General features: G+C 36.4%; 1 protein-coding gene across 1 annotated transcript in view; it reads left to right on the top strand.

Annotated features, from left to right (window-relative positions):
* IFIH1 (interferon induced with helicase C domain 1) overlaps positions 1–14,949 on the top strand; it is a gene marked incomplete at both ends in the record, with an annotated part of 56,257 nt that overhangs the window by 16,099 nt on the left and 25,209 nt on the right. The window contains one exon of the mRNA XM_079709765.1: positions 10,990–11,094. Within this exon, the coding sequence (XP_079565891.1) occupies positions 10,990–11,094 (105 nt within the window). The remainder of the gene's footprint in view (positions 1–10,989; positions 11,095–14,949) is intronic.

The raw sequence follows: 14,949 nt of genomic DNA, 5'->3' as shown, positions 1-14,949 counted from the left end.
GGTTAAGATTTCAAATACAGTTACCAAGGTAGCATTGAAAGAAACTTATTATTTAAGCTACACACATTCTATAAATATGAATTTTCATAGGCAAAAAAAATGTGACTTGAATTATTTTTAATTATTTATTTATTTTGTTTTTGCGGTACGCGGGCCTCTCACTGTGTGGCCTCTCCCGTTGCGGAGCACAGGCTCCGGATGCGCAGACTCAGTGGCCATGGCTCACGGGCCCAGCCGCTCTGCGGCATGTGGGATCTTCCCGGACCGGGGCACGAACCCGTGTCCCCTGCATCGGCAGGCGGACTCTCAACCACTGCGCCAGCAGGGAAGCCCTATTTCTAATTTTAAATTAAGACTTCTCTAATTTTTATTTCCAAATCAGTTTCTAAAATATTGTTTTTCAGTGCATAATAGTCTTTGTGGATACAAATGTTAATTATTTATAGTTTTAATGCAAAGATTCTTTATATATTGTTTTTAGCCTTTTTTACTCCTTAACACACCTGACAGGTAAGACACACTAGTATTAGCAATAATGGCCCACGCTGAAACCAATTCTAATCACTCCTTCAGTGATTACATCAGTGATTTAATCTCTCCTTCAGCCTGGGGTGATAGATGAGAATTCCCTAGTGGGCAGTTCTGGACAGGGATTTTGTCATGCCTCCACATCGGAGGCTGGCATTTCTTCTTCCTTTCTCCTTTCAACTTCTTCCTATTAAAAAGTGGTTAATAATTAAAATATACCCCATTTTTAAAAATTTGCTTTTGCCACACTAATACAACCATTTCTAAAGGATATTTGAATAGTTCTCAGACTATTCACAGAATTTTAATGCTGGATGTAATAATTCTGCTTTCTGAGGTCACTGGTCATTTTCTAACAAGAAATTATTGGAAAACTTTGGTGTTTCTCTAGACCACACTTCCCTAGAAAACATCAGAGGGGCACAATGCCCACATTCATTTTCTTCTATTAAAAATATTTTAAGTATAGCAAATACACAGTTATCTGGTTTATGTTAATTCTATAGGCTTACAGTAAAATTGGTTATGCAGTCATTTTTAATTGTCTGCTACTGTTGCTTTGTTAAAACAAGTGAGTGGTTATTTTACATTGACCTTTTTAATATACTATTTTAGGAACTAATGACATATATAAAATAAAAAATAAAGCAAATGAGGTTCAAAACGAAATAATAAAATTTACTGTATTTGGAATGAACTTACTTTTATGCAGAGTTCCACAGAAAATCCCCCAAATTTCTTTTATCATCTTTGTTGATCTCCCTGTTATGAAACTAGAAAATGCAAGTACCGCAGGTTGGTCAGCAGAGGGCGCTTTGACATTTATAAAGAGAATGGAATGTCACTGTTCCAGGGTGGACGATTATAACGTACAGGGTGAGTGTGCCATGTGTGGATACACAGTGCGCATGACTGTGAGTGCATGTGTATATTTTGATTTATATATTCGTTCACGTGAAGATTTTAAAATTCCACCCAAGCTAATGAGCTTACCAACCTGCTTGTTTTCAGACTTTAGTACCTTCTTTTTCATATTCCCCCATATGTTCCACTCCTTAGGTTTATCCGGTGACATTATGCTTTGGAATATATTGTGGATATATTTTGCATAGATCATCTTCTGTAGGAGGGGTTTAAAAATTGACCTTTATAAAACAGCCTCCTTCTTTCTGGCCCAATCTGTTAGTGCACTTTTTTTGTTGTTGTTTTGTTTTCCCTTTTTATAGACCAAAGTCCAATCTTAGATTTGGTCTATAGTAATCTCTGTAAAAATGCCACAAAATTTATCCTTGCACTTGAGGACAAGAATAATGTTCTATAGTACTAACCTCTAGAAATTTAGAGATTTTTAGAATCTCTAGAAATACATAACACATAGACCTTGAGAGCTTAGTGGGAAAGATAATTGATGTAGCAGTCTACAATAATACTGTGAGAGATCACCCATACTGTTACAGGATTGCTCTGAATTAAGATAGCTCTCCTTTACATCTATATATTTTCTAAATTTAGTTACATTAATTATTGAGAAGTAGAAATACTACTACGGCAATCCAAAAGGCAAATATTATTGTGAGCTGAGAAAGAGAGAGAGAGAGAGAGAGAGGGAGAGGGAGGAAGAGATGCTGTTACAGATGCTGATATTGGTGTTTGTTAAAGGATAATATAGGTTTGTATTTTATATGAAACCCACCAAGAGCCATCTAGGTTAGTTATATGACCTCCAATTGCATAATAGTTCTAGGAGGGTGACTGTTCATATCTCAGGAGTGAGAATGTAAGTATTTTGATGGAGAGAAACCTCTTTACTGCTCAGCTAATACATGTTGGATTTATTTTCATGACATCTTTTTATGACTACGAGCCTAAAGCTTTTTTAGCAGAGTTTTAACAAAAGCAGTGGTTTCAATTTGATCGTTAGATCTTACCTTCTCTATTTTGGCATATGAATGAGGACTAGAAGATGAGAATGAGCTCGTCAGGTCATATTATTGAGAAAACCAAGCACTGGGGTATTGTGCTCACCCTCAGAGAGTTTATAATCCCATTCAAGAAAACAAGTTTCATGTCCTCAAAGAGAGACAGTAATCTATCTCTAGCAAAATAGAAAGTATTAAAGGATGAGGGGAGAAGCCTGGCAAAAGAAGGAAGACTTAGAGAAAGCTTACCAGAGAGGAGGAATGTGAGGCAGTTCATCTTCACCTTGAAGGTCCTGTGTTGGACCTGTAAACAGAAGTGGTAGCCAACACTTCCCGTTACATGGACACCATGAGCAAAAGTGCAGGTATAGGAAAGTTCAAAATGTGGTGTGTGTGTGTGTGTGTGTGTGTGTGTGTGTGTTGGGGGGATATTGATAATGGAGGAGGCTATCCCTTTGTGGGAGTGGGGAGATATGGGTAATCTCTCTACCTTCCACTCAATTTTGCTGCAAAACTAAAATCCTAGGAAAGAAAATCTATCAAAAAAATTCATCCAGCTATAATAAACACATCAAAATCCAGCTGTAATAAACATAGCAACGTTTTATAAAAAATGTGGATAGGGGAACAGTTGGATTAGAGAGGAACATTTATGGAGGAGGGTGGTTGGAGATAAGACTTCTAGGATCAATGAGAATTAGTGGGTTTCTCTTACTATGACTTTTACAAAGCCTTGTCCTAAGGCAAAACAATACTTAAGTGTTTATCATTCGTTGTTTGGACAATTATGGAATATTAGCCCAAAGCATGTGTGATTATTTCAGATGGTGTTTGTGGGAAAGTCCTTAGTTAGAGGGATGTATCCATCAGGGTGCTGGAATGGGCTCCTTCCAGCTTGCAGGAGCCCAGTGTGCATGTGTCTTCCCAGTTCCACTTGGTGACATCATGCTGGTAGCTTGAAATCAGCCATGGTGGGAATATGAATACCATCAATATTGGCAAACACTTTAAAATTGTCGCTTTTTTCTCCCCAAGAGCTGCTATTGAATATTTACCAGGATAGCTTTAAACAAATCTCTCCCCATACTTTCCTCAGGTCTACTTAACTTGAATAGCTCTTCCTTAAGGGTGCCTACCAGCCAAAGAGGTTTCCAGTTCATCATCTTCTATCTTGCCACCTTGGATTGCCAAGACTTACTTCCCATGTGGTCATCAGGCTTATCACTCTTAACTGACTCTGCTCTTGGACTTTTTGCCTCTGCCTCTGACTAGCAATGAATGAATGGGTCACTCTTGTGGGTATGGTTATCCCCACAACCCTGTACTTGAATCATCGTCTTTCCCTTTGAGACCCAAGTCCAAAGGCTAAAGGGCATGGATGATACAATTTCAGCCAACATCAATATACGCAATTCCAATTTAATTCTGGCTGAAACATTTCAGCAGTGTGAATTCTATAAACAGGAGCACAGGAGCTCCATGGATAGCGACGTGGGCCTGTGGCTCTAGGAGATTTTTTTTTTTTTTTTTTTCTCTTTGGGGAACTCATTTCCTAGAAGCTTGGATCCAGGAGAGAATATGCAAGGTGGGTGGAGGTGGCTTCTCTCCATTCTGTGGGAACACATGTTCCCCGGCACAGAGAGCAGAGTCTGACAGACCAAAATGTTAGCGTGTGTGTGTGTGTGTGTGTGTGTGTGCGCGCACACACACACACAAATCCATATACATAGAGCTGAAAATAAAAGTCCTCTATCTCCTCTCAAAAAAGATTATTTCAAAAGGAAAGGAATTAGGTATTATTAGTATGACAATAAGCACACTTAAGAAGCTCATGAGTCTGTGTATGTGCCCATATGTGCACATGTATTTGAAGCTATAGGGGTGGTCTTTGCTGTTCCAGACTGTGGGGATTATGCAACTGGAGGGAAGGTGGGGATAGTTGAAGAAGTGAAGCTGATGTGCGCCACGAGGTCAGAACTGGAATAAATATACCGTTATCTGGCAAGTGAAAGTAGACTATGTGCAGACCCTGTAAGCACTACCTCTCAGGAGAATGGATCTGTTGGTGCCCTTCTTCTTTCTCAGTAGCACAGAGGCTTGGCCCCCTTCCTAATGTAATGCAAAATGATTTTCCAGCAAAGAGACTGACAGCCTGAAGGCGAGGGGTAAGAGGAGAAATCTTTTGTGGAGTTAGACATGCATCTTAGGCTGAAAATAGGAGGGACACTACCTGGTAGGGGTAGAAGAACCAATCTGTATCTTATCTAATGAAACTCAGTTCTTGGGCTAAATAAACAGCATACTTATCAACTAATTGTTATAATAGCATTCCTCCAGCAGAGGGCATACTTTACATTGGAATAGATCTAAAAAGGCTTTCAAGGAAGAGGTTTTTTTTCAATTGAAATTTTTTAATTTCAATTTTCTTTGGCTTCTAAATGGTTTAAAAATATTTTAAAGTATTTAAAGTTCCAGAAGATGTTAAATATAAAATTTCTCAGATTCAAGTTAATATTTCTGCCATATTATTAAGCTATTCAAGATGTGATTATAAAATGAGGCAGTTTTTTTCCATGGCTTATGGACTGGTCTTAGACACTATTATTGTAAGCAAAGCTGTTCTGTATTGTGTTGTTTACAAAATTATTCTAGAAATCCTATCTTTTAAGTGGATGAGTATTGTTTTTCTTCATTCCAATAGATTTTGATAGGAATAACTGCTTTTCTTTAATAGGAATCACCAGTGTTTTCTAATCTGCTTCATAGCTAGCTTTGATATTTTTCCTAGAGGAAATGACACCTATCTAAAAGTTAACTAAACTTATTATATAATCTAACTCTAATATTCAAAGCTCATTTAAACAGCAACTTCATGAGAATTTAAGATTTGTTTCTCTTAAAGATTTATTTCCTTGATCTAACAGAATCATTCTCACGATAAAGGAGAAAGTAGAAACTGCTATCTATATTTAAAAAATTTTTAAAGATTAAGTCACTTGTTATCAGTGGCTGAGCTCAGATCTGGAGACTGATCTGTTTGACTCCACAGCACATGTTCTTTTCATGGGAACACCCAGTCTCCAATTGACTATTTATCTGATCTATTTTAAAATCATAGACACATGACTATTCATTAGGACATAAGTCCAGATTGATAGTGTGAAAAATAGTGATACAAAGAATGAAACATGATAATCCTATATAATCAATTGTAGGAATTCTTGGCTTATAAACTCAATAGGTTGATTTAATTTTGTCATCACATAACACTTTTTTTTTTTTTTTTGGCGGTACGGGGGCCTCTCACTGTTGCGGCCTCTCCCGCTGCGGAGCACAGGCTCCAGACGCGCAGGTTCAGCGGCCATGGCCCACGGGTCCAGCCGCTCCACAACATGTGGAATCTTCCCGGACCGGGGCATGAACCCGCGCTCCCCGCATCAGCAGACAGACCCTCAACCACTGCGCCACCAGGGAAGCCCCACATAACACATTTTTTATCTGACTTTTTGGTGTGTGTGTGTGTGTGTGTGTGTGTGTGTGTGTAACATGATTTCTTTAGGTAAATGCAGGAAGAAAATATCTGGAAAAGCCATTCTCAGTGCTGCTGGAGAGACAATATATTTTCTTTAATTATTAGGGTTATTTCCTTTAGTACTTCTATTTCTATGAAACCAAAAAAAAATCAAACGAATAAGAATTTGCTGCCAAGGAAACAAAATTATTTTTGTGTTGAGAAGCTGGAGATTTATATATCCTTAAAATGACAAAGAAATAGGGCTTCCCTGGTGGCACAGTGGTTGAGAGTCCACCTGCCGATGCAGGGGACACGGGTTCGGGCCCCGGTCCGGGAAGATCCCACATGCCGTGGAGCGGCTGGGTCCGTGAGCCATGGCCGCTGAGCCTGCACGTCCGGAGCCTGTGCCCCACAACAGGAGAGGCCACAACAGTGAGAGGCCCGCGTACTGCAAAAAAAAAAAAAAAGAAAAAAAAGACTAAGAAATAGACCTCTATATGTTCATTTTCATAATGACCTCTAGCCAAATTATTGCAATTAATTTTAATTAATTTTAATTTTTTAGGAAGATAGAAATGCTCTTCTTTTATTTGTGTGCAGAAAAAAGTTTAAAACTTAGTGTGGATGTTTAATCAACTATACTCCAATATAAAATAAAAATTAAAAAAGAAACTGTGGATGTTTAAAGTAAAGTAAATGAAAGTTTGTGGGTGAAATCAGAGATGTTAGTTAGCAAAATAAAATAATCTCTAACTTTTTCCTGGAAAGATAAGCTACTTCAAGATTGATAGAAAACTTGACATTACAATGAAAACTTAAAAAATAAACCCATTCATTTCACTTAACACTATGGATACAGTACTGTTTGCTTGTTTACAAAGCTTTATAATGATCATCAGCCATGCTAGACATTGGTCAAAAAGCACTGGAACTTCATTTATTTTTATGGCTGAGTAATATTCCATTGTACATATGTGCCATATCTTCTTTATCCATTCATCTGTTGATGGACACTTAGGTTGCTTCCATGTCCTGGCTATTTTAAATAGTGCTGCAATGAACATTGTGGTACACGACTCTTTTTGAATTATGGTTTTCTCAGGGTATATGCCCAGTAGTGGGATTGCTGGGTCATTTTTTAAGGAAACTCCATACTGTTTTCCATAGTGGTTGTATCAACTTACATTCCCACCAACAGTGCAGGAGGGTTCCCTTTTCACCACACCCTTTCCAGCATTTATTGTTTCTAGATTTTTTGGTAATGGCCATTCTGACTGGCGTGAGGTGATACCTCATTGTAGTTTTGATTTGCATTTCTCTAATGATTAGTGATGTTGAGCATCTTTTCTTGTGCCTCTTGGCCTCTAGTCGCAGGGCAGGAATAAAGAGGTAGGCATAGAGAATGGACTTGATGATGTGGGGTGGGAGGGTGAAGCTGGGGCAAAGTGAGAGTAGCATTGACATATATACACTACCAAATGTAAAATAGTTGACTGGTGGAAAACAGCAGCATAGCACAGGGAGATCGGCTCTGTGCTTTGCAATGACCTAGAGGGGTGGGATAAGGAGGATGGGAGGGAGACTCAAGAGGGATGGGATATGGGGACATGTGTATGCATATGGCTGATTCGCTTTATTGTGCAACATAAACTAACACAGTATTGTGAAGCAATTATACTCCAATAAACATCTATTAAAAAAACAAACCTCAGAAGTCACAGGAAGAGAAAAACTGGAGTTGCTCATCTTAACCATGAAAAGTTTTCATTTATTACTTTGAAAATAAACTTTTTAAGTTGCTTAGAAAAAAAAAAGCACTGGAATGTTAGACTTGGATTCAGAAAATGAGACCCCCAGCTCTGCTCCATTCTAGCTGTGTGATCTGGATAAATCATTTAACCTCTCTGAGACTTGGTTTCTCACCTATGAAACTGAGGTGATAATAGGTATCTACCACATAGGATGTTGAGAGCTTAAAATGTCACTTATATTACATCTGTGAAAGCACTGAGCTCAGTGTCCTCTGACACATTGTAGATTTGTCTGCTAAATCAAAATAATCCAGATAATGAACTTAATTAATAATACCCTATTTTGGTAGTACCTTTCTTTATTATTCATAAATTATTCATGCACATTGCATTAAGCAGCTCTCCCAAACCTTATGTATGTTTGTACAAAGCTTGGGGAAAATCCTGACTTTACATATACACGGAGGAGGTCTAAGACAGTGGTTTAACTGCTAGTGATTAGAAAATGAAATGAAAATCAAGTATAATTTCCATCTGGACTATACTTAGTGGAAAACTTAAAGATACAGTGCTCAGTTTTAGATAATATTTGTTAGTGTTTTTCAGTGTTTTTGGCATTGTCTTCAGTTCTCAATACCACATTTAAAACAAGTGAAAAGCAAGTCAAAATTCACTTTTTTTGCCTTAAAAATCTTGGTCTCTCTTTCTAGATCTAGAATTATCCTTGCAGTGACATTTTCCCCATCTCATTTTACACCTTGCTTTTTCCTTACAACTCATATTCTCTTTTCATCAGTATATCTGCCCAAAATGCTCTCCTACTTGACAGTTCTATCCCACACTCGCCTCTGAGTTCCTAACAAGGCATACCTCTGGGAATTGCAAAGTGCCATATTTAAAATCTCTCAGTGAGATACACAGGCTTTCCCGTGTGATCATAAGGGATTCCTCAAATATGAGTTTCAAAGCTAATCTACGACAACTGATAAGCACAGTATTTTCACATGAGTATATTTGTGTTGTGCTATTATATTTAAACAGTATGTAAGTCCATTGACAATTTTTTTTTTTACAAATTTCTTGTAAGCTTTTTTTTAACTTTTAAGAAAGCTATCTTACATAGTTAATTGGCATTGGCTGTAATTTCATTATATTTCCCAAGCTAAATGGGCTTATCCAAGTTGGAAGGGAGATGTCACAGACACACGTCACAGATGCTCAATGGAATAGTAGTCGTCAATAAAAAGGGACAAATTACTGATATAAACAGCAATGTGAATGCATCTTGAATGTCTTATGCTAAGTTAACAAAGCCAAACATAAAGGCTACCTATTGCCTGAATTCATTAATATGACATTCTGGAAAAGGCAAAACTCTAGGAACAGAAACCAAATCAGTGATTGCCAGGGGACCGCAGGAGGGCAGTGACAACAAAGGGGCTTGAGGGGATTTTGGGGTGATGGAAAAATCTTGATTGTGATGGTGGTTACAAAACTATACATTTGTCAACTCATCAAACTATCCACCTAAAAAGAATGATTTTTTACAGTATGAAAATTATACCTCAACATACCTGACTTAAAAAAAGAAATAACCAGTTAAAGAAAAAGAAGATACTTGTAGTTTTAAGGAGTTGTATGTTGTCCCCTTCCAGAGACATTTTATTGATAACATACTATCTGTCTGTTTTTCACCCGTTTCTATTTCCAGTTTAAGTATGTGACACTCAGACTAGTTTTACATAGCTTAAGCCTTCTTTAATATAATTTATTTAGTGTATTTTGAAGCTTAAGCATAAAATAATAATTATCTAACACATATAAATATTATGAAATATTATTAATTGTAAAGACATTTTATTTATTTATTTATTTATTTATTTATTTATTTAAGCCGCACCACATGGCTTGCAGGATCTTAGTTCCCCAACCAGGGATTGAACCCAGGCCCCAGCAGTGAAAGCACGGAGTCCTAACCACTGGACAGCCAGGGAATTTCCAAGAGATTTTTAAATGACATATTGCCCTAGTAATCCACCAACTACTTGAATTTTATTTCATTTTCCAATCACCAGCAATTAAAGTGCAAAGAGCTTGTTGTACCTAATATTACTCCATGGTTGTCAAATCCTGTGAGATAAATTGTGCTAGCTCCATTTTATTTTTTATTTTATTCATTTATATTTATTTTATTGAAGTATAGTTGATGCACAATATTTATATAGGTTACAGGAGTACACAATTTTTAAAGGTTATACCCTGTTTATAGTTATTGTAAACTATTGGCTATATTCCCTGTGTTGTACAATATATCCTGTAGCTTATTTTGTAATAAGGTATTTTATAATAGCTTGTGCCTCTACTGGCCCCATTTTAAATAAGGGGAAGGAAGTTAGGCTCACAGCATTGCCAACAGCAAATTTCACAAGTCTTTCTAATTCCAAAACCAACATCTGTAACCATCTTTCATTTATTTTTACCAGTTTAGCAATAGTTCTGATCCTTGCGGGTGGGATTGCATAAATCCTTCGAAATAAACTGTAAGGAGGGAAGTTTTCCCTTGAGGGAAGGAAGGTTTTCAAAAGGAATTGACACTGAGTACTGAAAAGAAAAAATCAGGATTAATAAGTGAAAGACGTACCCTTGCCCCTCATATTAATTGTAATTCTTTGATGGAAGCTTAGTTTAAGTACAGTAAAGAAAAGAAATTATTTCCAACTTCACATAAGCTCCTAGTGCCACTGCAATGCCAGGCTTTCATGATATTCTTCCCGAGTAAATTCTTTGTGAGATTTTATGTGTATCACTGAACTGCTATTTTCATAACCTATCAGTAGAACCATGTACTTCATTAATTTTTTCTATAATTCATTAATTCTCTACCATTTTACATGGAAATGACTCAATGGTTTCTATATAGTACTTTTGCTTAAATGACATTATCAGGCCTAGATCTTCTTTCTTTGGACAAAATTTACACATGGGTGACGACAAAAGTCATAAACCCTTACAAATTTACCCGACCTCTCATATTGGATGAATGGTCCTTTAAGTAGGTAGATATATGTATTTGATTCAGTCCCCGCCAGCTGCTTATCCATAGTGGAATTTTTAAACGTCGCTTGCCAGAAAGTCTTACCTTTTATTCGTAGTCATCTGTGTGTGCCTTCTCCACTTGCATTGAACTGTATGTACTGTGTGCTGTAGAGGTGTGCAGTTAAAATACGTTTATTCTCAGAAATATTTTTAAAATATTTTAAAATGTTTTCCTTTGCAGAATCAGACACAAGTTTGGCAGAAGGAAGTGTCAGCTGCTTAGATGAAAGTCTTGGACATAACAGCAACATGGGCAGTGATTCAGGCACCATGGGAAGTGATTCAGGTACTGCCTAACTGTTGTGTAAACCTTAAAAAGTGTGAAATAAGACACCATATAGTGGAAAGCATGGGGGCTGTTCATACCCTCCCTAATGTATTTATGCAATTAAAGCAATTCTTTTCTACAGTTGAAGTAGTTTTGGAACTTTGCCATTCACTTTCTTTAAAAGTACAACTTACAAAAGTCTTAGAATCAAGCTCTCTAATTTTGATCCAGCACATAGCTTTTTGGTCTGGCATATGCCACGTTCCATAGAATCATGTAATCTATGTTATTTATGTGATCTGTTTCAATTAATCTGACTGCTTTCAAATTATGTACTCAATTTTGTACATTTATTTCCAACCCCTAATTTTTTAAAATTAAAATGCATTATAAATAAAAATTATTTATAAATAAAATAAATAAAAATTACTATCAATAAGATGAGTATGACTGTAGTCATAGTATGACTGTAGTTAATGGCATATAATGAGTCCTTCTTAAAATAAGAGCTAGAATTTACACATATAGTTAAAAGAATTTCAATTTGTATAAACACCTCTTTAATTGAGTTTGCAAAATATTTTCATCACTGAATGAGAAATTTACTAAGTATTTCCCAAAATTGTTCTTCATATCAGTTGAATATCCTGCCAGCAATAAATAAGAGTGCCTCTTCCCAATCCCCACACTTTAGCAAGACTTCCTGTTATCAGACTCCCCAACTTTTGTCAGTCTGATCGATTTCAAATCTCTTCTTTCTGTTCTTTGAATGTGCACTTCCATTATTATTACTGAGGTAAAATGTTAACATCTTTTAAGAATGGATGATGGGTCCTTGGATGTCTGTTACACAACTTTCTAATATTTGGTTATATGTTTGAAATATTTTATAATTAAACTTAACAAATGAGCGCAAACAAAAAACAATGTTTTGCAATGTGGCCAGCTAAGAGGCAGCAGCAAAATGGCAAATTAAGAACAAATTACTTCATTCTTCATTCGTTCTGTGATTGAGTTGTAGAAAACACGGAGAAAATATTGTGTACTTTACATTATCCTTCATTGTCAGAAGGATTCTAGAAATTTACATCTACAATAGGCCTAAAGGGGCAAAACAGTTTACATAAAGATGGCCATCTGCCCTAAAAGCTTTCCCAACTGGAATGTACCACCTCTTTTATTTAAATGCCCTTTTCTCTTAGTAACACCCCTGAATCTCTTAGAACAAGTTGGTTTGAGGAAACACAATTCACCAAATGTCAGTCATAACTTTAATGTTAATTAAAAAGGGTTAATTAATTTTCTGTTCAATTTAGTCAGTGTTTATTAAGTTCTTGCCATGTGCATATTTCTGTAGATTGTATTTCTTTTTTCTATGCTTGTTATACAACTGTTAAATTTAATATTTAACATTTTTATTAAATGCTATTGATGCTAGAACTCAAAATATACTTTAGCTAATATTTAACATCTTTATGGTTGCTTTAAGCTTCTGAACCTCATCCTAATTTTTGTTTGTCTAAGTAAGGGCTTTTCAACAATATTCATTCATTTAATAAATATTTAATGGATATTCTCTATGTGCCGGGAATTTTGTCAGTTTAGAGCTATTAGCAAATGTAACTATTTACTGATTTTCAGTCTTCGGTGTGGCATGAAAGACATGATAAATCTGAATGCAACCTACTTTTAAAAAGCAAATACATTTTCAAAGGCAAATACATTTGAAGACAAACACATTTTTAAAGGGCACTCATTGAAGCTCTGGATGGTCAGTGTTTAGGAACAAAGACTAGTGAGTATAAAATTGCATAGTGGGTAGAAAAATTCTGAAATTATAAAATTCTGAAATTCCTTTCCCTCAGGTGCATGATATAGGCTGAAGTGGAAATCAATTCAAAAACAGGTTTATGTAAACTGTGAATTGTTAAACACATATTGCATCACTGAAAGCATTGCAGTGTTTGGGATTATGTTTTGAGATTGACATCAAAGGGACCCTATTCCACATGCCCTTTGTCCACCTTCAAAGGTTACATGATGGGCCATAAGGATCATGGACGTGACATTATGTTCCTTCTTAGAAATATTATTATGCCCTAGTAAAGCATAATTAGTGGCACTTTTAAAGTTTAAATATTCTAATTATACTGTGGGAGGCTTTTTTGTTTCTCTGTTTCTCATTCTCAGAGAGATATACTGCTTCTCTCAAAGTGGCAATATTTTTGGCAATGCACATTGGCCTGATATATAGAAAGTGTTTCCTTACTATTTCGAGGTAATATCTGTTAATATTTCTCCAGCTGGAATGGTGTATTTTCTGGGGTTACATACTATAGGTAAAGGAATACTTTGTCGATTTCAAACACATGCAGTGACAGACCTTTTCTCTCCAAGAATAACTCAGCTGTCAAAATCAATGTGAGAATGAAATTTGCCACATGGTGTAGTTCCAATAGAATGTTATTATTTAAGCCCTATTTGATTTCATTTTTTGACCATTTATATGGTATAGTATAACATTAAGGTCTTTGATTAATATTTGTCGTAGAGGATGGGCACAGTGTTATTCAAAGCCTGTGCATATTTTAAATACCATTTTCGTTGTTGCATTTAATTGATTTTGCTTTTCAAAGAGAGCCAAAAACAACAAACAAACAAAACCCAAACATTTTTTTTTTTTTATAAAGGAAATTGGCTCCTGGCTCCTTGATACCAGCCCAATTCTCTCCTTCTGGTGGCAGAGAAGAGAAAATTCTCTTTTCGTTGCTTATGTGGATACATTCTTCCATCCCTATGTCAGAGGATGTGATAAGGCAAGAATCAGGCTGAATATTTAGCACTCACCCAGCTCTTTTTCTTTGGATGCTATCCTCACAATGAATCCAGCTCTAATTTTTCCATATTCACTCTGTGCCTCTCTTTTAAACTTGGGGGCACCCATCAGGTTTCCTGGACTTGACTCAAAAAAGTATGGAAGATATTGAGCTGTCCACTAGCCAGATATTTTCAGTGGCAGTAGCGGAGTGCCCTAGCCTCTGAAGTCCTTGAAAACAAGGACTGTGTTCTTGGGAGTGCCTGGCATTTAGTAGGCACCCAGTAAATGTTTACTTCGGAATGAATTAGTGGTACATGACTAGATAAGTAACAGTAAACATCATGCATTTGGTTCAAGAATTAAATTTTGAACATGATAGCTCTTAACTCTTCTTAAGCGTATTAGTACAACAAATATCTAATATACATGAGTGATATTGATGCCTTACTCATTTGACTTCATTTTAGATTCCTGGAAAAGAGACTTAGAAAATTGGTCTCAGTTTCTCTTTTTAATTTTTTTACCCAAGGATGTAGTAGTAAGCATGAAAAACAAAAGGGGAAAATGATTATTTAAAAAAGTACATGCAACTATTTTGAGGGAAGCTGAATTTTATTGTTTTCTTAAATCTATGAAAAAATGTACCTAGAGTGAAATTAAACAGAGAGAATGTGCTATATCTTTTAATAAATTTCCTACCTCAAATGACAATTTAGCAAAAGTAGATTCCTGGATCTTGGTGTTAAAACACAATTTAAAATACATCTTCCGGGCCTCCCTGGTGGCGCAGTGGTTGAGAGTCCGCCTGCCGATGCAGGGGATACGGGTTCGTGCCCCGGTCTGGGAGGATCCCATATGCCGCGGAGCGGCTGGGCCCGTGAGCCATGGCTGCTGAGCCTGCGCATCCGGAGCCTGTGCTCCGCAACGGGAGAGGCCACAACAGTGAGAGGCCCGCGTACCACAAAAAAAAAAAATAAAATAAAAAAATAAATAAAAAATAAAATACATCTTCCTTTGCAAACATTCTGGCTCTTTTGTAAAAGTTAGGTGGCAAA

Source organism: Hyperoodon ampullatus, assembly GCF_949752795.1.
Source record: "Hyperoodon ampullatus genome assembly, chromosome: 8".
Taxonomy (NCBI): Eukaryota; Metazoa; Chordata; class Mammalia; order Artiodactyla; family Ziphiidae; genus Hyperoodon; species Hyperoodon ampullatus.
This window is presented reverse-complemented; position numbering and strand designations above follow the sequence as displayed.